This window comes from Astatotilapia calliptera, chromosome 7 (genome assembly GCF_964374335.1).
Source record: "Astatotilapia calliptera chromosome 7, fAstCal68.1, whole genome shotgun sequence".
NCBI lineage: Eukaryota > Metazoa > Chordata > Actinopteri > Cichliformes > Cichlidae > Astatotilapia > Astatotilapia calliptera.
This window is the reverse complement of record NC_137428.1, coordinates 12,743,167-12,766,549: the sequence shown is the minus strand read 5'-3', so window position 1 is coordinate 12,766,549 and position 23,383 is coordinate 12,743,167. Positions and strand designations below refer to the sequence as shown.

The 23,383-nt window shown below is 40.3% G+C and overlaps 1 protein-coding gene across 4 annotated transcripts in view; it reads right to left on the bottom strand.

Moving 5' to 3' along the window:
- The window catches only part of pam (peptidylglycine alpha-amidating monooxygenase), a 59,056-nt gene that overhangs the window by 20,445 nt on the left and 15,228 nt on the right, over positions 1 to 23,383 (bottom strand). For all 4 annotated transcript variants that reach the window (XM_026172831.2, XM_080303471.1, XM_080303470.1 and 1 more), the window contains exons 4-12: positions 14,513 to 14,570; positions 13,950 to 14,037; positions 11,248 to 11,339; positions 10,951 to 11,034; positions 5,209 to 5,257; positions 4,961 to 5,028; positions 4,139 to 4,219; positions 3,974 to 4,050; positions 798 to 901 (exon numbers count right to left, since the gene is read on the bottom strand). In XM_026172831.2, the coding sequence (XP_026028616.2) occupies positions 798 to 901; positions 3,974 to 4,050; positions 4,139 to 4,219; positions 4,961 to 5,028; positions 5,209 to 5,257; positions 10,951 to 11,034; positions 11,248 to 11,339; positions 13,950 to 14,037; positions 14,513 to 14,570 (701 nt within the window). The remainder of the gene's footprint in view (positions 1 to 797; positions 902 to 3,973; positions 4,051 to 4,138; positions 4,220 to 4,960; positions 5,029 to 5,208; positions 5,258 to 10,950; positions 11,035 to 11,247; positions 11,340 to 13,949; positions 14,038 to 14,512; positions 14,571 to 23,383) is intronic.

The window sequence follows — 23,383 nt, the reverse complement described above, 5'->3', positions numbered from 1 at the left end:
ACATTGCGCAAAAGGCAGGACAGTACAGGGCACTTAGAACTAGCCTTTTTTAATCATCTTACAATTTGTAAATGTCAGATGAAATCAAAACTAAAATGTGAAAGAAATAAGATGGTTGCATCTTAAGAGCTTTAGTCCATGTTAAGAAATTAGCATTACTGGGCCTTCATTCATTTCAATAAGGCAAGTGCAATTACTGGGCAATCGTGGCTCAAGAGTTGGGAGTTCGCCTTGTAATCGGAAGGCTGCCGGTTCGAGCCCCGGCTCGGACAGTCTCGGTCGTTGTGTCCTTGGGCAAGACACTTCACCCATTGCCTACTGGTGGTGGTCAGAGGGCCCGGTGGCGCCAGTGTCCGGCAGCCTCGCCTCTGTCAGTGCGCCCCAGGGTGGCTGTTGGCTACAATGTAGCTTGCCATCACCAGTGTGTGAATGTGTGTGTGTGGATGACTGGTTATGTAAAGCGCTTTGGGGTCCTTAGGGACTAGTAAAGCGCTATATAAATACAGGTCATTTACCATTTTACCATATACTAGCTGGCCTTACGGGCCAGGCACATACAAAAAACCCACATTCTAGATACATTCTTATGTGGAAAGGCAGGGCAGACTTTGGTACGAGACATTTTTTTAAATTAAGATCAATACAATTTTAGCACAGTGCTTTTTTAAATCTTAATGCTTGGAAGCTTAATGCTTGGTTTCTTTATGCCTTCAGTGCATACCATATTGAGGAAAAACAGTAAATGGATATAAGTCTAATACTTTTTCACTAAGGTTACATTAGGTTGAAGAACTCACCCAATGTAAGTTTTTGAGGTTTTACCCTCACCAGTGAACACACATCTGGCAGCAAGGGTATCACCATATTTCACAGTCACCTGCTTGTTAGCAGGATAGAAAGCCTAAAGAGAAAAAAATCAGTCAGTGGTGAGCAAAGAGAAAACTAAACTGTACTTGAAAAGAAACAGACAACGTGGGCAAGAAAGAGAGAAAGCATTAAAGAGAAAGAAAGAGAAGACCTGCTTTTACATTAGGTTTCTTGCAGTTTTTGTACCTAGGACAATTTTTTAGTTCTTTGTTAAGGTATTTAAAATTGCTGTATACATTATTCAGGCCTAAAAAGGCACCTACTTACAGTGCCTAGACGCTAGAGTTGTGTCTTGACGTAACAGATTAATCTCTTCATCAAATCAAATCAAATCAAATCACTTTTATTGTCACATCACATGTGCAGGCACACTGGCACAGCACATGCGAGTGAAATTCTTGTGTGCGAGCCCCACAAGCAACAGAGATGTGCAAACACAACAACACAAACGAGCAAAATACAAGAATGGCCAACCTGAAACTAATAAATATATGTACAATATATAATAGTGTATGCATTTCTGGATGTGTATACTAAATATTTTCCTACGTGTGTGTGTGTGTGTGTGTGTGTGTGTGTGTATAAAGATTTTTACAAATTAAATAGTAAAAAAAAAAATAATAAAATAATAATAATAATAATAATAATAATAATAATAATAAAATATATAAAATATACAGAGTTGAATATGTGCAAAACAAGTGGCATTTATATACAGTGTGGAGTGCATAATGTTGAAGTTCCAGTAGTGAAGCTGAGGTGTCTATGACGTGTTCAGCAGTCTGATGGCCTGATGGAAAAAGCTGTCTCTCAGTCTGCTGGTACGGGACCGGATGCTGCAGAACCTCCTTCCTGATGGAAGCAGTCTGAACAGTTTATGGCTGGGGTGACTGGAGTCCTTGATGATCCTCCCCGCTTTCCTCAGGCACCGCTTCCTGTAGATGTCTTGGAGGGAGGGAAGCTCACCTCCAATTATCCGTTCAGAGCACCGCACTACTCGCTGGAGAGCTTTGCAGTTGTAGGCGGTGCTGTTGCCATACCAGGTGGTGATGCATCCAGTGAGGATGCTCTCAATGGCACAGTGATAGAAGGTCCTGAGGATGCGGGGGCTCATAGCTTCTGTTAATGAGTGAACATTTTGTCCTTAATCTTAATGTGTTAGAAGCAGGAAAAATGGCTGAGCTTAAGGATTTGAAAGATTTTGACTAGGGCCAAACTGTGATGCGCACATGATTGGATCAGAGCAGCTCCAAAACTGCAGTTCTTGTGGTGTATTCTGCAGTGGTCAGTATCTATCAGAAGTGGTCCAAGGAAAGATAACTGGTGGACCTGTCATGGTCCGGGTGAGTACGGGGTTTTTCCACTCCGCTGGGCTCCACCTTCAGGCAGAGACTCCAATCAGCTTCCACACCTGGTTCCAATCAAGTCACCAGCATATAAGACCAGCATTCACAACAGACCTCTGCTAGATCTTCTGCTAACTCACGTTAGTGCTAGGCCGCCAAGCCCTTGTGAGAGCCCTTAACTACTGCTTTTCTCCTCACCGTGTTTTCTTTGTCATAGGACCCACCTGGCAGTCGCACTTCCCAAGCTAAACTACTCACATCTCCGCCTGGACGCTGGTTCTGTCATCTGGTTGCTTCCTTTCCATCATCGGACTACACCTGCCTGCCTCCCTGCCAAGTCCCTCACTCCAAGTATATTCTGGATCCTCTCTGGACACTCCTCACCCGGAACCCCTTGGACACCCCCTCATCACATGACACTTTAACCTGCAACGCGTAAGCCCTAACCACCATAGTCTACTCCTTCAGCTGTGATTCACTAGACTGCCACTGACTACTTGTCTCCTCTCATTATAGTGACTGCGTACCTCCATCCAAGCCGGTGCCCCTTTTTCCATTCCCAGGATCCATCGGTGAAATCTAGCACCTAGTCATAGCACTCAGAGTTTCATGTTCATAGTTTGGCCCCTCAGTTCATAGCATTCATAGTTTCCTGCTTTGTAAGTTCACTAGGCACTGTAAATAAAGCACTGTGTTCACGCCTGTTTTGCCTCCCTCTGTGTCTGCATTTGAGTCCACACCCACAGCCTGGCCCTCTCGGCCCCAACAGGACCAGCAACAAGGTCATGGGCAGCCAAATGTGTCACTCCATGTACATCACTGATGCACATAGGGAGCAAAGACTGGCCTGTGTGAATTGATCCAACAGATGAGCGAATGTGGCTGAAACTGCCAAAAAAAGTGTGGTTCTGATAGAAATGTATCAGAATACACAGTGCAGACCAGTCAGGGTTCCCATGCTGAACCCTGTGCACCTCTAAAGCACAAACAATGGGCATTGTAAAGCATAAGAACTATAACACAGAGCAATGGAAAAAAGGTGGCCTAGTCTGGTGAATCATGTTTTCTTTTACAGTACATTATGTGGATGGCTTGATTTTCCGGTAATAGACATTCACACCAATGCTCTGTGGGAGATCTTTTTGTAGGGATCTAGCAATGCTCATACTGTTCCTTCTTGTACAAAGGAACACATACCAGTTATAATTGGGTAAGGAACTTGTACTCCCCAGCTCTCCTAAAGTAATTGCCTTTCTCCTTCATGCTCTTGAGAATAAGCTGAGAAACACAGCAAACCTTTGCAAATGGCACATATGAACGGGCCATCCTAGAGGAACTGGACTATCTATCCAACATTTTTTAAAGTCTAAGTATCACCTGGATATAAAGTATATATACAGTCAGGAAAGATGAGGATGGAAAAAATGTCAGGGCCCTCAACCTGGAAAACCATTGCCGTTTTGGGGCTTGTCTCATTTTTGACCCTCTTTTGTGTACCTGTTGTTCTTTTCACCAACATCAAGCAGCTGAAATTGATTAACAACCTTTCTAATATTTAACTGCCCGGATCAGTATCCCAGAAGTTTAATTGACTTGATACTATACTTTAAAAGTGTTCCTTCAATTTATTTAATGTATTTGATCCCCAAGCCAACCATGATTTAGAAACATATTTTTGAGCAGTATATAAAGAAATGAGAGTTTGCTCAAGCACAGTACTGTGTGGTTCCCAAAAATGGGCCTTTGATTTGATGACCTACCTGTGGTAGCTGAGGGGATTGTCTCCCAATCAGGGTCCACTTCCCATCTCGGATTCTGTAGCCACTGACCACTTTACCTGTGAAAAACAGACTAATTCATACTAACACTTATACTGATAAAAAAAAATGATCTGAAAAAGTTAGAAAATTATTTGTTTTTCTCACCAAGGCGGTGTGTGTGGGTCCTGAAGGCAAATGGGTAGATTGGATATGAAGTATAATCGCATGCGACATCTGCATCTGTAACTAACACAGGAAAGCAAAGCAAGTTAGGACAGGCATCACTTTTCTTCTGACTTATCCATTCATGCATTCTATCAAGCATTTGTGAACAGACTGAAACAGCTGGCTTTACTTTTAAATATTTATTCAATTTGTCTTGATGCATGCTCAATCATCCAGATAAGTAAATTCCAAAAGGTTGATTCTGTTCATCTGGACATAGTATATTCAAAGGGAGAAACGTTTCGTCACTCATGCAAGTGACCTCTTTAGTTTCAGCTGACTGCAGGTTTCCCCAACCTTATAAACAGTATATTGCACAATAACTGAAACCAGCCCACTAAACAAACACTGGGCTGTGAGGTCAGTTCCTTGATCATTAATATGGAAATTCTCATGACCATTGATCAACAACCATTGATCATAGACGATAGATCAATGGCCATGAGTACCATTCACAGAGAGTTATAGAATAGCTGCAATCACAGAAGAAAATGTGCAATGTACTGTTTATAAGGTTGGGAAAACCTGCAGTCAGCTGAGGCTGAAGAAGTCACTTGGATGAGTGATGAAACATTTCTCGAAACGCTACGTCCAGATGAACAAAATCAACCTATTCAATTTGTTACTTACAAATAAAGACGCTATCCAAGTTAGTTTTGTTATATGACAAAGTACATAAACCCGTAAATGAGACTTTGTCACACACAAACACACGATTTACTGCAGGTTGGACTGTGCTATGTTAAAAGACTTATAGCATACCTCTTTGTCCTGGAAGGATAACTGTGTCCACAGACATGAGCAAATATATGCCAGCAATGAATGGCTGCCTTTTTAGAAGTCCAACAGAAGGACAAAAACAAAAAAGTTTATTTTCAGGTTATCAATGTTTATATTCTTTGATGTTCTCAACCAGAAAGCAGTCTTGAAGAAACAACTGTTAAAACATCTTCTAATTTATTTTGTTTCATTATTAACTGAAAAGTTGATATATTTAACTCATTACTTACGGCCTAGAAGTCATTCTTAAAGTAAGTCCTGAGCAATCTCTATGGTGATCTGCAACAGGCAAATAAGAGGGGACTATGATATTTATACAGTTACGCTGCGATTAACATAAATGATCAGAGCCTAACCAATGTAGATTTTGGAGAAGATACTGATGTTTGGTGTTTTAAAAATCTGATCTTCTAATGTATCAGACAATTTCTTTTTCTTTCCAACACAAAACATAAACAAACACTCATTATGTGAAGTCCTTTATTCACTCATTCATGCGCTGCACTACTCTGCTCATATCAGCTGGTGTGTTTTTGGCATTTCAAACACAGGTGCTGCAACTGGCAAATTGCAGTGCACCATCTGGTGGACAAATATGCAAAATCAACACTTTTGTTTACTTTATAAATTTTTATTTATTGGTTGTTATAAATGTTGATAGAGAGGGATCAATAAATAGCCAATATTAATAATATCAATGGCCCAATATTATTAATATCAATAATTAAAAATAGTGGCCCATTGAAGTCAATGAACAAGTGACACAGAACAGCAGTTTCCTTGGCTTGCTTGGTTAGCTCAAATTGATCAGCCCAGGCTAGAAGGCCAGAGGCTAATAGTGTTCAAGAAAGTCGACAAATTTTTACCAAATTTAGGTGGTACCCAAGTTAGATACAACTTGTGTGACATAGAGAAGATGGACTGTAGTGCGTGAAAGTTTGTAATAACTCCTTTAGCAAGTTAGCAAGGAAAGCCTTCATAAAGAAGAGAAGGTGTCAAATCCAGTTTAATAAAACTGGCAAGTGGAAGCTCAGCTAAAACTTTAAGAATAGCATCTCTGAGAAATCACTTGGTTGAGCAAATGTGCACCGTTTAACCAACAGTTTTGCCTTGTCTCTTGTAGATATAAAAACTTTATAAACTATATATTTTAATACTTTTTTAAAATCTGTTTTTCTAAGTTCTTAACAGCTGATTTTTTTCCCAAAAGATATGTGGTCCTCTCATGACAAATTTTATACAATCTGATGCATTTACTGTAAATTAAAGAAAGTATGAAATGTTTAAGCTCAGTCCTAAACATGTTGAGGAGAAATGTTAATCCATGGGGAACATTTTTATGCAAAATAATATTTTTATTTTTGATCATTTATGTACAATTTGCCAGTAATGAAGTGTTATGTGTAGTGAAGTGTTTCCTTGCTTCTTTTGCTAAAGGAATGGTTCTAAAACAAATCCTGCACCTACTGTCATTGTCCACTAATGATAAATCATTTTGGGTAATATAGTAGATATTTATTTAACTATACAAGTAGGAAAATTTTATAGTTCTTCAGATAGGAAGGCGTGCAGAAAGGCAAAGGCATCCATGTAGAGTGAAGCTGAAGCATGTTATAGGAGGCCGTCAGCAGACAGGCAGCACAAAACAGTGTTTTGTGCACCTACTCCCCATTTCCTAGCAAAATATTAAGAAATGACTGGTGACTCAAGACTTTTGTACAATACTGTATTTAGGTTTGAGAGATTCACCAAAGGTTAAATGTAGAGAACCTACAACTGTGTGTTTGGTTGAAAAACAACAGAAAACTAATGTTAGAAATATCAGAAATGACTTTTATATACATCACCCAAAGCCTCTATAATCATAAATGGTAAATGTTCACGTTATTTTAAGTTGACAAGGGGTACCCGTCAGGGCTGTCCAATAAGTCCATTGTTATTCTCCCTGGCCATAGAGCCCCTCTCTATTACACTCAAAACCTTGCCATCAATTGCGGGTATCCATAGGATGGATAAAGAGCATAGAGTGTCCCTTTATGCAGATGATCTGTTAATGTATGTATCTGATCCTGTTTCATCTGTCCCCGATATTATTCACACCTTAAGCAGCTTTGGCTCCTTCTCTGGGTACAAACTGAACTTCAGTAAAAGCGAATGTTATCCTGTTAACGATCTGGCTCTTCAAATACAGAATAGTGCTGCACCTTTCAAAACAGCCAAAAATGGCTTCAAATACCTAGGCATAAATATAACAAGAGATCTGCATAATCTCTATGAAGAAAATTTCTGTCCGTTATTTGAAAAGGTCAAATCAGACTTAAAGAAATGGAAGCCACTTCATTTGTCGTTGGCAGGGAAAGTAAATTGTATAAAAATGAATATACTCCCAAAGTTTCTTTATCTTTTTCAGTGTATCCCACTTTACCTTCCAAAATCATTTTTTAAATCTATTGATAAAGCTCTGATCTCTTACCATATACATACCATTATACATACCATAATAGACCCATTTCTGTAATATACTTACATATCTATATTATTGTTAATATATATTGTAATATATCTATATCACTAAAGCACTTTTGGATGGATGCAAACTGCATTTCGTTGCCCTGTACCTGTGCATGTGCAATGACAATAAAGTTGAATTCGATTCTATTCTATCTCATTTATATGGGATGGGGAAAAACCAAGAATATGTCTGGATCAGTTACAGAGGCCTAAAGACCTAGGCGGCTTAGGACTTCCAAATTTCCGCCATTACTATTGGTCCTCAAATGTTCAAAAAAAAATCATATACTGGCTCAATACCCCTGATGAAGACTGGTGCCAAATTGAAGCGGCATCTTGCATCGCCACCTCTCTTAGAGCCTTGTCAGGAGACAACTGAGGAAGCTTCGCCCCAGAAAGGCAGCAAGCCCAGACAAGGTGTGTCCTAGGATGCTAAAGGCATGTGCTGCTGAACTTGGGGAGCCGCTACAACGAGTCTTCAATCTCAGTCTGCGACTGGGGAGAGTGCCCGCCCTATGGAAGACATCCTGCATCGTCCCGGTCCCCAAAAAGAACCGGCCCAATGAGCTGAATGACTTCCGACCGGTGGCACTGACGTCACATCTTATGAAGACTCTAGAGCGGCTCTTCCTCAACCTCCTCCGACCACAGGTACAACATGCCCAGGACCCACTACAGTTTGCATACAAGGCGGGTGTCGGAGTGGAGGATGCCATCCTGTACCTCCTACACAGAGCCCACTCACACCTGGATGGGGGGAAAAGGCACGATCAGGATCCTGTTTCTTGACTTCTCCAGTGCCTTTAATACCATCCGGCCCTGTATGCTTCAGGAAAAACTGAACAGGATGGAGGTGGACCCCTGCCTGGTGGCTTGGATCTCCGACTACCTCACCGACAGACCACAGTACGTCAGGCTGAAGGACATCACGTCTGACACAGTGGTCAGCAGCACAGGAGCACCACAGGGAACTGTGCTGTCCCCTCTTCACCCTGTACACCTCTGACTTCTGCTACAACTCTGAATTATGCCACATTCAGAAGTTTGCAGACGACACGGCCATCATGGGGTGTATCTGGGATGATCAGGAAGAGGAGTACAGGAGTCTGGTGAGGAACTTTGTCGCATGGAGTCACACAAACCACCTGCAACTCAACACCTCAAAGACTAAGGAACTGGTTGTGGATTTCAGGAGGTCCAGACCAGGTCCACTGCCAGTTCAGATAGAGGGGGAGGAGGTGGAGGTGGTCAACACATACAAGTACCTCGGGCTGTGGGTGGACAACAAACTGGACTGGTCATGCAACACAGAGCACCTGTATAAAAAAGGCCAAAGCCGACTGTACTTCCTCAGGAGGCTGAGGTCTTTTAACATCTGCAGGAAGCTCCTGAGGATGTTTTACCAGTCAGTGGTTGCTGGAGTACTTTTCTATGCTGTGGTGTGCTGGGGGAGCAGCACAGCAAAGAAGGACTCATGCAGGCTAGAGAAACTGATCAGGAAGGCTGGCTCTGTGGTCGGCATGAAGCTGGACACTCTGGTGACAGTGGTAGAGAAAAGGACACTAAAGAAACTGCTGGACATTATGAACAATGCTGGGCATCCTCTGCACACGGTCGTAAACAATCAGAGGAGCCTATTCAGCAACAGGCTGCTTCTCCCAAAGTCAAAAACCAACAGACTTAAAAACTCCTTTGTCCCACACGCCATCAAACTGTTTAACTCCTCACTGGAGGGGAGAGGGAGGAGAAACAGGGGGACAAGGGAGGGCGGGAACAACTGAGCTGTAGGTGCTTTTCTACACTGTGCAATATTTGCAATATTTGTTTTTGTTTTGTCTTTTTTCTTATAGTTGACTGTGCAATAATCACTGTGCAATATACTCACTCAAATGAGCAATCCTATTTATCCATATTGTATATTCTGTATCTATATATGTGTATATGTGTATATATGGTGTATTTATGCTTATATCCTTACTCTCATTCCCCTTAATGTATCTGTAACATGCAACTTCTGTCGGTGCTTTGCTACTGGAAACTGAATTTCCCGGAGGAACCCACCCGAGGGATTAATAAAGTTTAATCTAATCTAATCTAATATAGACGGTGTCTTGGCAAGTTTTCAGGATTTATCACACAAATTTGACCTCCCTCGGCCCAGCTTATTTAGATACTTCCAAGTTCGTCACTTCCTTCAGCATCACAACCCTGACTTTCCAAATATAACTCCACTTACTGCTCTAGATGATCTGTTGAAACTGACATTTAAGCCTAAAGGCCTAATCTCAAGAATTAGTAATTGTATAGCCTCCTTTCAGAATATAACAATGCCAAAGATCAAAGCAGACTGGGAGAATGAGCTGGGGATGGTTTTGGAGGAGGAGACCTGGGAGAGCGCCCTTTTAAGAGTAAACAACAGCACTTTCTGTGCCAAATTAATTAAACATCATGCAGTTCAGGATTCTACACCGCATTCATTACTCCAAGGCAAGACTAACCAAAATATTTCCAAACATAGAGATGCTGTGAGAGATGTAGAAATCCCTCTGCCGATTTAACACATATGTTTTGGTCATGTCCAACTTTAAAAGCCTACTGGTCAACAATTTTCAAAACATTGTCCGAGGCATTGAATGTTGAGCTTCAACCCAATGCAGTTATGGGCATATTTGGTGTCACAGAGAGAGGATATAGAACACTAAGGAAGAGCCATAAAAACATAATCACTTTCACTACACTGCTTGCACGCAGAAGGATACTTTTGCATTGGAAGTCAAAAAAGCCACCCAAAGCGGCTTTGTGGTTTAGTGACCTGACACAATTTATACAGTTGGAAAAGATAAAGTACGCTCTCAAGGGGTCGAAGGAGAGATTCTTTGCTGTTTGGGATACATTGCTAAAACATTTAGAGTAAATTAAAACCATATCCACCTGAAAGATGCTTGACAGCTGCCGTAAATCCTTTTTTTTTTTTTTCTGTGTGATTGGGATTCATTTTGTGTAAACTATTCCCCTTTAAGGGCACATCTTCAAAAATGGTGAACTTCCTTGTACCTCATTTAAATTCACTTTATTCATTTATTTATTTTAATTTCTTTTTCCTTCTGGATCAGTGTCCAATATGTTCTTGGGGTGGAGTATATATATAAAGGAGCATTGTGGCCTTGCTATATCTATGTCTTTGTACTACATTGTTGATGCTCAATAAAAACAAAAAAAGAAATATCAGAAATGATATATACACTACACTACACTAGAAGAAGTTATTGCACTTGGTATAAAAGATTGCAACATTTTATTTCAGAGGTGAATGGTCTTAGTGTAGTATTTAAAATTACTTTTCAAACTCTGGATCTTTCCAGATTTTTACTGAATTACTGCTGCTTTAATTTGAGCTGCTTAATTTGAGCACATAATATTTTTTTTTTATTACATTATATTTATGTTTCAAAAGGACTCACCTTTGAAAGCACTAATATCTCCGTAATGAATCTGCAGTACAAAGTAGGACATTCCTGAACTTCTTCCAACTTTAAAGCCAACATCTGATAAAATACAGAGAATAGTGGTTAACAATGGACATAAGACCTCATGAATATAAACAGTAAAAGAAGAAGAGGGAAAAAAATGAGTAGCATACACTACATAACAATATTATACATAAAACCTACAGATTCTTCTTTTAACATAAATGTCAAAAATAAAACTCCACCCCCTTTCACTGCAGCAGTTCAATACAGAAAAAGTCATAGACATACCTTTGGGTAATTTGGTAGGTGGTGCATTTCGAGCCCAGGCATACATAATTGCTGCTTCATCCTCACAAGTGCCTTGCACACTGCCACAGTCCCTTAATGAATTACCACAAAACAGTGAATCCCAAAGGCAGTTACAGAACAAAACAAACAACTATCTCCAGTTTAGCCATTTGCTGTGGAGCAAGCATATAGAGGCATTTACATAACGAAAGACAAACGCACAAGCAAATAATATTACAAATATTACAATACGAGAATATTTGTCATTAAGAACTCAATAGTAAGACTAAGTCAAGGACAGGTTGACCATTTGTCATTGAGCAATTCTACGGCCAAATTACAGTTGTATAGCATCAAATCAAAAGAACCATGTTGCATCAGCTGCACCCTTTCGGGTCGCCACAGTGAATGACCAGGCTCCATCTCATCATGGCATATGTCTAGCATCCCCCTCCCACACCAACCTTCTACATATCCTCCTTCAGTACATCCATTCAAAACTTCTCTGTGTTCTTCTGCTTTTTCTTCTGCTTATCAAATTCATATTCATGCAACATATTCAAGAATTTTTGTCCAGTATATCCACCATCTCTTTACTGCACACTTCAAAAATAACTAAGCTTTGCCTCTCTCTCATTGGATCTTGCAGCATCTGCTTGCAGTCAGCATACATTATGTATTCAGTGTAGCTATAAGGTAAATTTACAGTGACATTAAGAAAGACATAACCTAATAGAAAATTGTCCAATAGAATTTGTATGTTTTTTAGTTTGTGAATACATGTTGCTTTTCATATGTACCTTAAGCAAAAACAGCAGTCAAAACCACTGCTAAGCATTTTCACTTTGAAGTCATAGACGGTATATAACTACCAGGATGAAACTACATTGTCAGAATTAGTAACAAGGTTTAGTTTAGTTATTTGAAAAAATATTCAAGCCAAGGACTCAATTGATCTACAGTTCATTTTATTAGAGCACCTGTCATAAAGATAGGAAAATGTTATCAATCTGTCAAAAACTTACTTAAAATAAAAACATTAATTTCTTAGTTTTTTAAGGCAAAGTCTTGACACAGAGTGAAGTCTAGTTTTTATACCCAAATTTGAGCCAGCACACAGGATTTCTCTGAGAATAACTATAATTTGGCATCATATGCTTTACTACTTTTTCCTTGCTATTTTTGGAAATAGTAACATTTAAAAATTCATGGATAACAAGAATAATTACAGTTTAACACTAAAAACATAATTTATGTTAAAAATCCTGTGCACACAGGTTCTTAATAGATGCACCTAGGGTATAAATTTTTTTTAAAAAAGTGTGCATATGAGACAAATATGTAAGAGAGCTTTCTTCCATTTGTACAACATCTCAAAAATTAGAAATCTCACATTAATGCTGAAAAACCTAATCACTGCTAAAGGGTTTCTCACAGTAATGTTTACAATTCTGTGGAAACGGGGAAGCCTGAACCAGCAACAGTTGTCATCACTCACAGAAAGGGGCACAAGCGTGCTACTGAGGAGGGGCTGAGCTACCAGCTGACATGCAACACTGTAGGTGAGGCATTGTCACTGTGTCTGCAGGGAAAGGTATCACCTGCCTAACCTGGCTCATTTGGCCTGCAGGCTGAGAATTTACAATTATTTAAGAAGAATACTCATTTTTTATTGATTGTAACATTTGAACATTGTTGGAGTCACCTTCTTGGTGAACAGCAATGAAATACAATAATGAAAACAACTGACATGGTACCTTGAACATCTAACATGCTAACTGGGAGTTATACCTGAGACAGTAAAAAAAATACTTTTGTGTGCAGAGAGAGAAAGTTTTTGTGCTTGAGAGACCTCTTGGACTGACAACCTGAATAGAGCTTAAGTGGGGCCTCTTAGGTGGAAACATATCAGGTAAAATAGCGTATCCCTGCCAGTGGAGCCCCTTTAGGGACTGAGGCTTCCTCATTCTGAGGGTCGGGTGCCTCTAGGTGCCCAAAGGGGGACACAGAGACCACTCCCTTGCTGGTGGTGCATATACAGCTAGAAGGGGTACTACTCTCGTGCCAATGGGCAGAGAAATGGCAGGCCTGTGAGAGCTAGGTGCAAGTTTGGGATTCATATTACATTTGAAGATGATGCTTGCTTAAGTCATTTTTTTACGCTGCATTTACATTTCCACAGTCAGTGGTTGTGGGTAACTAAAATAAAAAGCTATTATTGGTGCACTAAACAAAACTAGATTTGATCTGTGCTGATGTTCACAGCTAGCCATTATTTTAATAATGGTTAAGTATTTAAATAAGAATATAGTCTAAGATTACAGTTTTTTCCATTACAACTGTTGCTGGGTTTCAAAAATGGTGGTTTTGATTTTTCATGAATAAGATGCTCTCGTGACTCATTAAGTGGCGACACTGACCAGCCAATTGGTGGCATGCAGTCTGACGACGTCACATTTTAGTACCTGCTCTGATCACTTTAAAAACCCAGCTGAGCAGATAGTATTTCAGTACCTGGTACTATGACCTAATAGAAACCCCTGAAAAGCATGGAGAACTGTGGCAAATCTATTCGAGTAGGTAATAATAAAAAAGAGGCTTAACTTGCACTTCTTACGCAAGGTCCTTTTTTTGTTCCTGGGTCCTGGCTTTTTTCCTAACAACAAAAACACTAACAAAATTAATTTAAAGTTGGGCATTACCAAAAGCTGTTGGTGGACACAGGGGTCTGACAGCCAAACAGCAGCATGTGATGGACTGTATCCATACTGGCAAGAGGTATGAAGTCCACTGAAGAGAAAAACACTGGTTAAAAATTTCAACTTCAAATTGACAGTGAAGTTCACACATAACAAATCGCCTTATCGACTAACAGCCTGATTCTTTGAAAATACATCAGACTGGTCAATTGGAGAAAGATCATCACCACCCTCTAATTAATTTAAAGCTAGCAATGACTTAGTTCCCTGAAAAATGTTTCAAAATATGAAATTTTATCAAATTTTTTTTAGTGAAATTAATAAAATATTATGTTGTGAAAAGAAATTTACACAGGAGATATACAAAAGGTAATCATGGTGACACCATGTGATAGCAATGATGCCTTTAAAATTTCCATTTCAACTGTTGATATAAATTGAACTTGTCATTATTACTTTGTATCCAGCTTATAGGTCAGCTAGAAACATTTTTTTCTGTAATTGCCAATCACTGTAGGTTTTATAATATATAATAAATTAATAAATTAATAAAAGATAAAACTCACCAATATATGCATCTTGCCTAGTTGGAACTGGAAATGCCATGCAAAGGTAAGTGTCCGACTGAAATATTAAGGAAAACAATGACATCAATGAGTCCTAAATGGAGAAAACAAATAAACAAACACGTACACACACACTAGTTAATACCCCTTGGCTTCAGCAGATCCCAGGAGGGATATCCAAGATTTCCGTCCAGGAAAGCGCAGTCTTAGAGCCTCTACTAGACAGGACCCTGACTAGTATCTAGGACTGCACTCTGGGGTCTGCTGAAGCCACTCACCTAGTTTGGGGGGTCACTGCCCCACAGAGGTCACTGTGCTCATGGGGACCAATGTTGTTTTAACACTCCACATCTCTCGAACTTCTTGTGTTACTTCTTCTTGATGTTGCTATTAGGGCTGGGCGATATATCGAGTTTTTAAAAAATATCGATATATTTTTATACGAGATATAAGGTGTGACAATATCCTTTATATCGATATAGTCTATGTTACGTTATAATTATACTTGTGGAGCCGCAAGTTTGCCTCTCTTTCGTCCACTTTTGTCTTTACGCAACGTTACTCGGCCTCGCCCCTCCTTCACTGAACACAGCTCCCCCTCCTCCCCCATCGCTTCACCTGCAGGAAGCAACAAGATGTTAACGGAGATTTGCCATGTCAGGGTTACTGCACATCGCCCCGTGCGTGGGGCTGGACGCCGTCAACGTGTTAGCTAGCTAACCACGCTAACGAGCTAACCACGCTAACGCCATGCAGCCCAGAGGCGCTGCACAGCCTAAAATCCTTGCATTTTCTCAAAAGTTGACAGCGTGCCTTATGTATGAATTCTGTTTGTGCTTGATGGCCGCGAACCGATTTTATGTGGTACACAGCGCTCAGCAATCTGTCAAAAATGTTTTAGTACGACTTTGGAAAGCTACGGTGCTGCACCGCTTGATGGATTGTCAGAGCATTACGGCTACCAAGGAGCCTTCGCGGAGTGATACGTACTGTGCTTCAACGTAATATTACCCTACTGTGTATAAGGACTATAAATGGCACCTGTTAAGAGACGTGGTTACGAAGAGGATTTCAAACTCAATGCTGTCAGTCACACAGTAGAAGTTGGGAACAGAGCAGCTGTGAAATCTGTCTTTGTTACTATGCTCAGCGTCTTTTAGTTTACATTTTGACTGCACAATTGTGAGCTTTTTGTTATGCACAAAAACAACATTGTTTTCTTTTATTTATGGAGCATGATTATTTAATAAATGCTCATAATTTATTTTTGAGTAAATCTTATGTACATCTATGCTCTATGTTAATAAAAGTGCCTGTGTGACATCTGGGACACAGCTTTGACTAAGAACTAGAGATGGCACGATACCACTTTCTTATGTCCGATACCGATACCGATATCATAAATTTGGATATCTGCCGATACCGATATGAATCCGATATAGTGTTTTTTAATCAACAAAACTGTTTTTTAAATATCTTGCTGCATTTTGTATAAGTTCATACTCAAGTTTAAAACAACAACTACACTAAAGCTATTCTGTTATACCTGTATCCAAAAAAATATTTCATAGTTCAGCAATACTGATCAATCTAATAAACTTAAACCTACACCATCCTCCCTATTCTGGTATTTTAAAGAGTACTTAGCATATATATTAAGCAACCTAACTAATAGGGTTCCAACTCCCAGCAACAACAAAAATAAATAAATAAAAAATAGGGAACCACCCCTCACGCTCCACCTCATGATGCTTAATCGACGTAATCAACCTTAATTTGATGCAGTGTAGAAAAAAAAATGCACAGAAATCAATTATTTTTCAAGAAATATTAAATAGATTCAACATCTTTCTTCAACAAAATTGCAGACTGCACAGATGGTACCTTCACAAAGGAAAAAGTACTATAGCTTACTAGGGTATATATATATATATTAGACTTAATAGTTACTATATACAGTAATGGACTTCTATTCATTTTGCATCAAATTAAAACTTTGGCTGTCAGATAATTATTTATTAAAAGCTAGACATTTTAAATGAGAATAAGAAAGAAAAGTATGTCTTTGTGCCCCCTTTTCCCTGTTAATGCGCTATCGGCCCCCCTGGCTAAACTTTGCTAGATCCGCCCCTGCACAGTTACCAGCCGTCAGCTATGTAGAAAAAGATCCTCGAGTAGAAAGTAATATTAAATAAATTCTAACAACAGCTTATAGAGCTTAAACGTGCTGCTGTTGTTCAGCCGCTGGTTTCCTCTTTCTGGTGCAAAGTGGGCCAAAAGCAAACAAGAGAGACGTACTCCCGACAGAAAAGCCGATCAGCTGATCGTTAAGCAGTTTCATGATTGAAGTAGCAGCAAGAAGAGGCAGTCGTTTGTTAAGCTTAACGCAGGAATGCTTTACAAACATTCAGAGATGGACTTACACACTTGCTTTACTTCTCTCGGGGATAACTTTGTCGGAGATGAAATGCCGGGTTGCTAGCGAAGCTCCACATGCTATCCAGACCACCGACAGGTCCCGCATGCCACAGCCGCTCTATCATGTGATGCATACTGCTCCGACGTGCTAACGTTCTGAGGTGAGTTACGGCGTGTTGCAAGTTTTGTGAGGTGCTTTCGTGATATTTAATGGATCGGATTACATTTTTTATTTTTCTCCGATATCCGATCCAGTAATTTAGGTCAGTATCGGACCGATACCGATACGTAATATCGGATCGGTCCATCTCTACTAAGAACTCTCTTTTTGTTCTTACTTTATGGCTTAAAAAAAAAAAATCGAGATATATATCTTATATCGCCGTCCAGGTAAAAAATATCGAGATATGAATTTTGGGTCATATCGCCCAGCCCTAGTTGCTATTAGAGCAGGGCGATATGGCCAAAAATATTTATCACGATATATTTTTGAAAATTTGCGATAACGATATAACTGACGATATAATTGATGTGAGACAAAATACAACTCCACAACAAAAAAAAATGCCATCCGTTTATTTTCACTTAAACAAGCAGCCGTTTTTTAGATGCATTAAAGCTATATAGAAATGTAACAGTGCAAATGCAAATTCCTTGCTGAAAGTTTAACCAAAAGGCATTTCCAGTAGAAATGGGCTGAGATATCCTGAGCATAACCATGTATAATATCCACTGAAGTTAAAAAGAGGTGCTTTGCAACATTAAACTGCAGTGTGCCAAATAAAAAAATCAAATATGTATTTTTCGGACTATAAGGTGCACGGGATTATAAGACACATTAAGTGAAACAAAGCAGTCAGATAAATCAAACTTCATTCAACTCATTCTTCTTGTTTCCTCCACTTCTGTACCTTTGATTCATTAATGCTGTATTCTATCACAGCTGCTCTATTCCCATGTTGTTGCAGTATATTAATGACTAACCTTGTATTGTGGATGGATTATCTCAGTTGTTCTCCTAACTGAAGTTTGGTCCGTTTACAGCATCCTGCCATGCGATTGCATTTGTCTCTAACCATCAGGAACCTTCACGTTAACTTTTATCGAGTGGAAAAGCGTTAGCGTTCATCCTCTAGCTTCACTGTTTATGTTATGCTAACATAGCTGTGTCGCTAGCGATCACGCAGCACATCATTATATACCACCTAGCCCAACTTCAGTAACCTTACAAACGTCACTGCTGTTTAGTTTTCTGTCTTCATTTATGTTGGAAGTGATAGCAGAGCTGTACATTTGAATTTTTTCAGAAATCTCTCAGTCAGAACATGCTATATCATGCTTAGGTAGCGAGCTAACTTCCGCTAACTTCTAACTCCGTTAAATGTAATAAATTCTGTTTTCATGGATGCCTGGATGTTAAACTTCATAGTTACACCTGGCAAAGCAGCAATGCTGATCGTTTTATTAAAGATGAAAGAATTTAGACAGTTTTTAACTCTCAGTGATGCTGCAGTGTTTGTTTGACTTTGGGACTTGAAAGGGATGGAGTTTAGGACCAGTGTTGCCAACTCCTCAGTAAGGAAAATCGCTATTGGTTGTCCTAAAAGTCGCTAGAAGTCGCTAAATGACGTCATCACCTAATTTGCATAATTGGTCATGCTAATCTAATTGTAACCTATGTTGTTGGAGAGAGAAATAACATCGTGGAAGAGACACAAAGTGAGTAAAAAACGTTCTAAATGCATTTAGAGTTTATTTAGAACTACAAATTAAATTTCTTTTAGCAATTTTTTTTTTTTTAATGTCACAATTCCAACCCTGCTCCTTTACCCGGGCTTGGACCGGCAAAAGTGACCTGAAATAGGCACTCTGGTGGAGTTACTTTGTGTGTGTGTGTGTTTATAAGTAGTTTTAAACCTTGTGATCCACAAAACAGCATAAGAGTAAAAGAGTAAAAGAAGAACTGACTGCGTTGCAGCACCCGCTGCTTGTTGAAAGTAAAAGCGATACGCGCTTTCACGTCTTTTTTTAGCGACTTTTTTTAGAAAAAAAGTCGCTAAGGGGTCTGAAAACTCGCTAAATATAGCGACAAAGTCGCTAAATTGGCAACACTGTTTAGGACCCAGATTACTCCCAGATTTACGAACGCCTTAGTCCAACAAATACGGCAATAACGACGGCCCGCTTGCATGTTCTACCAAAAAAAAAAAAAAAAAGAAAGTGCTTTGGTGGGTATCTGACGGACAAACACCAAACCAGTTCTACACCACTGAAGTGGCACCATTTTTACAAAGCCATTCTGGCTCATCCGTTTCACTCAACGATGCGCTTTCTCCCTTCTCATTCTCCGCTGCCGCTATGCTTTTTCGGCCATGTGCGTATGGAAAGAAAGGCACTGTGCATGCACGTTTTATCCATATTCCATTGCGATACTTCATTTTCTTATCGTTGCCTAACATTATACTGGTATTACTGTGAACAGTATAAGATGGCCCAGCCCTAGTTGCTATCACTTTGTATCTATCACTATGGCCTTTTTCCTCTGCTTATCCACCACTGCTATGTCTGGTTGGTTAGTCAACTACTAGTTTCTCCATCTGCATCTGGTCTCACAAGATCTTACTTTTGTCATTCTCACCACCTTTACACAGCCATACTCAGCACAGATGTTCCTGTATGCCCTGTCTGAAACAATCTTGCACCCTATATTTATATGCCAGATTGTTTCAGGGTCATCTTTGACCCTGCATCTGGGGATCCTGTCTCTATAGATCTTGTGCTTAGAGCTTGTTCCCATTGCTGCCATGAGTCATGCGTCTGAGCCATCTTTCAGTCCAACCTTCTCCAACCATTGGTAAGAATTTTCTATATCAGCCACCTTTCCTGTCTATTGGTAGTGCATGCTGTGCAGGGCAGTTTCTGTTCTTCCTCAGGTTTCTGTTGCCCGGGGCATTTACTAAGCACAGGATGAGTTGCAGCCATCTTCCAGATGTACTCATGCATTTTGTTTTTTCACCCTGGATAGTGATAATGGCTCTGACACTCACTAGTCCTTGGCCTCCTTTCCACTTAGTGTGCAGTCTCAGGGTGCTGGACTTGGGGCGAAGCCTTTCAAGGCTTGATCAACCTCCATTGTTGCAGAACAGCTTTAAATTGTTAACCCATTTTGAGTTCCGTGAAAAAGTTTTTGGGTAACCTTACCTTTTGGGTTTGTTGGGGTTTTTTTGTTGTTCTTGTTGTTTTTTTGTTGTTGTTTTTTTACCTGTGGCAGTTAACCTTTGTATCATTTTAAACTATTTATTGGACTAGAACAACTTGAATTGTAGTAAATAACTGGAAAAATTGGGGTGTTCTAAAACGCTGACCAACTGTGTAAATAAAATTGAGTTGAATTTAACTGAATTCAAATCAATCCCAGTGAAAATCTGTGAGGTAAACTATAGACCAAAGGCCATGCCAGAAGACCATTACATCTGGAGGAACTTCTTTGAGATTGCCTAAATAAGGATGGGCTGGCATTGCTTATGAGATGAGGCCTGGCTCCAGGGTGGGGCACCCTATCCGGGGCAGAGTGAACTGTTCCTTGATGTTCTACTCTTCTAAATCCCTCTTTGTCTGGTCCCTCACCCAGAACCAATTTGCCATGGGAGACCCTACCAAGCGGCAAAGGCCTCCAGACAACATAGCCCCTGGGATCCCTGGGACACACAAACCCCTCCAGCACCAGCAGGTACCAATTCGCGGAGAAGCTATTCTATTCCATTCTATTTTAATTTAATTCTAAGCCTTCTTCTTCAAAGGTGTCTTCCTTTAAATGCATTATAGATCTTATACGTAATAAGTATTTCAAGGATTATTGTCGCAGTGGTATATATGCACTCACTGGTTTCAGTGATACTGTTAATAGGGATGGTGCATAGCGCAGTGTTTACATTTGTATACGTCTCCTCTGATGAGACATTGTGAGTGAGTTGGGGCAGTTGTGCTCTTGGTTGGGTGACTACTTTTAGTCTGGCCACATTGTCAGCTCAGTAGATGCATCGCAGGTGGCTATGTATCATCTAGTATGCCTTAATCAGTATTTTAAAAATAAATAAATAAATAAAACCCTTTCACTCTGAGGGGGGGTGATATGTTTCTCAAGCATGGGTGCTCTACCAGATGCCTGGAAGTTTGAGGCTTTGGCACAGTACTAATTGTGTAATTCTTGATAATGACCTTTGTTGTGCCTGAAATCTGCTTGAGCCAATCTTCCAGTTTCGGGGTTAGAGCCCTCAATTCTTCTATTATTAAGGAACACTGTGGATTTTACCTTCCATATCTGCTTCAGTTATTCACTCAACCCTGGCACTTCTCTATTTTCTTGTGTTCCTTCTGGCTGATGTTGCTGTCCCTTGGAACTACCACATGTATCACAACTGTGGTCTTCTATTCCTTGTCAACCAACACTGTGTCTGGTTGGTGGCCAACCAGATCTGCCTGTCTGGAAGCCCTTCAGGACCTTAGCCCCATTATTCTCAACCACCTTTAGTGATGTATCCCATTAGGGGATACATCTGTTGTCTCTGGGGCAAAATTTCTCTCTTGGCTCTTGATGAAGGCAGTCGCACTTTCTCCTTCTCCCTCTCCCTTATCTTTCACGCTTGGCATCTCATGTCTTTTGTATAGTCTCGCGTATTCTCTATCCCTAAGAGAGTCTCCCAGACTCTCTAAAAACCTAAAGAAGAATTATGGATTTGCTCAACTGGTCCCTTAATGGAACTGACAACTCCTAGGCTTGGGAGAGCCTAATTGTCCTGCAGAGACGTTTGCTGCCGGATACTCGATGGTCGGTTGCGTCGTGTGTCTTGTGACACTCTCGATGGAGGACATTGAATGAGATCTACCAATTCGGAACTATAATAACAGAGTTCTGATTGATTGGAGCTGTCTCGGACCTGGCTTATCGAAGAACAAGAAGTGGCTACATATTTTCACACAACTGAGAACTTCTCAGTTGATGTGATGCATGATGTTTTGGAAGGAGTGGCCCAGTACGAACTGAAGTTATTGTTTTTGTATTTAAAAGAACAACATCTTACATTGTATTCTCAAATTCAGTTCTCCCAAAGTTTTGATTATGGATTCATGGAGAAAAACAATAGGCCAGTAGCTGTGAATTTAGGTGGAGAGTCTAATGATCTGGGACTGAATGCTATTCAGACATGGTGCTTACTGAGGAATGTTCCCCTCATGTTTGGAGATTTGGTAACCTCTACTGACCAACAGTGGGACCTACTACTTTTATTACTACAGATAGTTAACATTGTATTTTCTCCTATGTTATCTCAAGGTATGTGTGTATATTTAAAACATTTGATTGTGGAACACCACAAACTGTTCAAGATGTTGTATCCCCAGAAAAAACTTTTACCAAAGCACCATTTTCTTATCCATTATCCTCGCTGCATCCAAAAAAATAGGGCTTGTACTTCATAGTTGGTGCATGTGCTATGAAGGTAAGCACAATTTTTTCAAGAAACAGCTCAAATCATTCAAAAATATCACCAAAACGCTGGCCAAAAAACACCAGGATTATATGGCATACATTTGGCAATCTTCAACAACCTTTAGTCGGTTAGACATTGGTCCAGGAAAAATGGTGTCTTTAGATATGGTAAAAGGAGGTTCTGGAATTGCAATAGCAATGCAAATGTTCAAGATGGCGCTGGAGTGACGGCAGCCTTTCCAAGTAGCTCTGGAACACCGCACCTTTTTGTTAACTTTAACTTTTTAGACTAGGCTTTTCAAACTTTTTTTCACCTTCCTCTACTTATACCTCTTAGATATAGCGATACAAGATGGATAATGCACTTTTTAAAACTTCTGGAACCAGTTCCTTCATCTATTCGAGAGCGGAGCTGCTGGCACTAAAAACAAAGGGACAGACCGGCATGCGACACAACATCCCGGCCGAGCTAAAGAGGAGCTACAGAGGCTGCAAAGCTGGAGCGAGGAGAGCGGATCACCGGAGGCGATTCAAACCATCAATCCCGACAGTGATCATGGGCAACGTGAACTCGTTACAGAATAAGATTGACGAACTGTGCGCTCTGAACAACCACAGACTATACCGTGAGTGCAGCTTGTTTATCTTCACGGAGACGTGGCTAACCGAGCTAACGCCGCAGGCTAACGTAGACCTATGCGGTTTCACACCCGTGAGAGCCGATAGGGACACGCAGGCCAGCGGAAAAAGCAGAGGTGGGGGACTCATTGTCTACGTTAACAACAGATACTGTAACCCTGGACACGTCTCCGTTAAAGTTTCGGTATGCCGTCCGGACCTGGAGCTGCTAGCTGTTAGCTTGCGGCCATATTATCTACCTCGGGAGTTCAGTCATGTGATCTGTGTGTGTGTTTACATCCCTCCAAGGGCCGACGCAACAGCTGCCTGTGAGAAAAATACACACA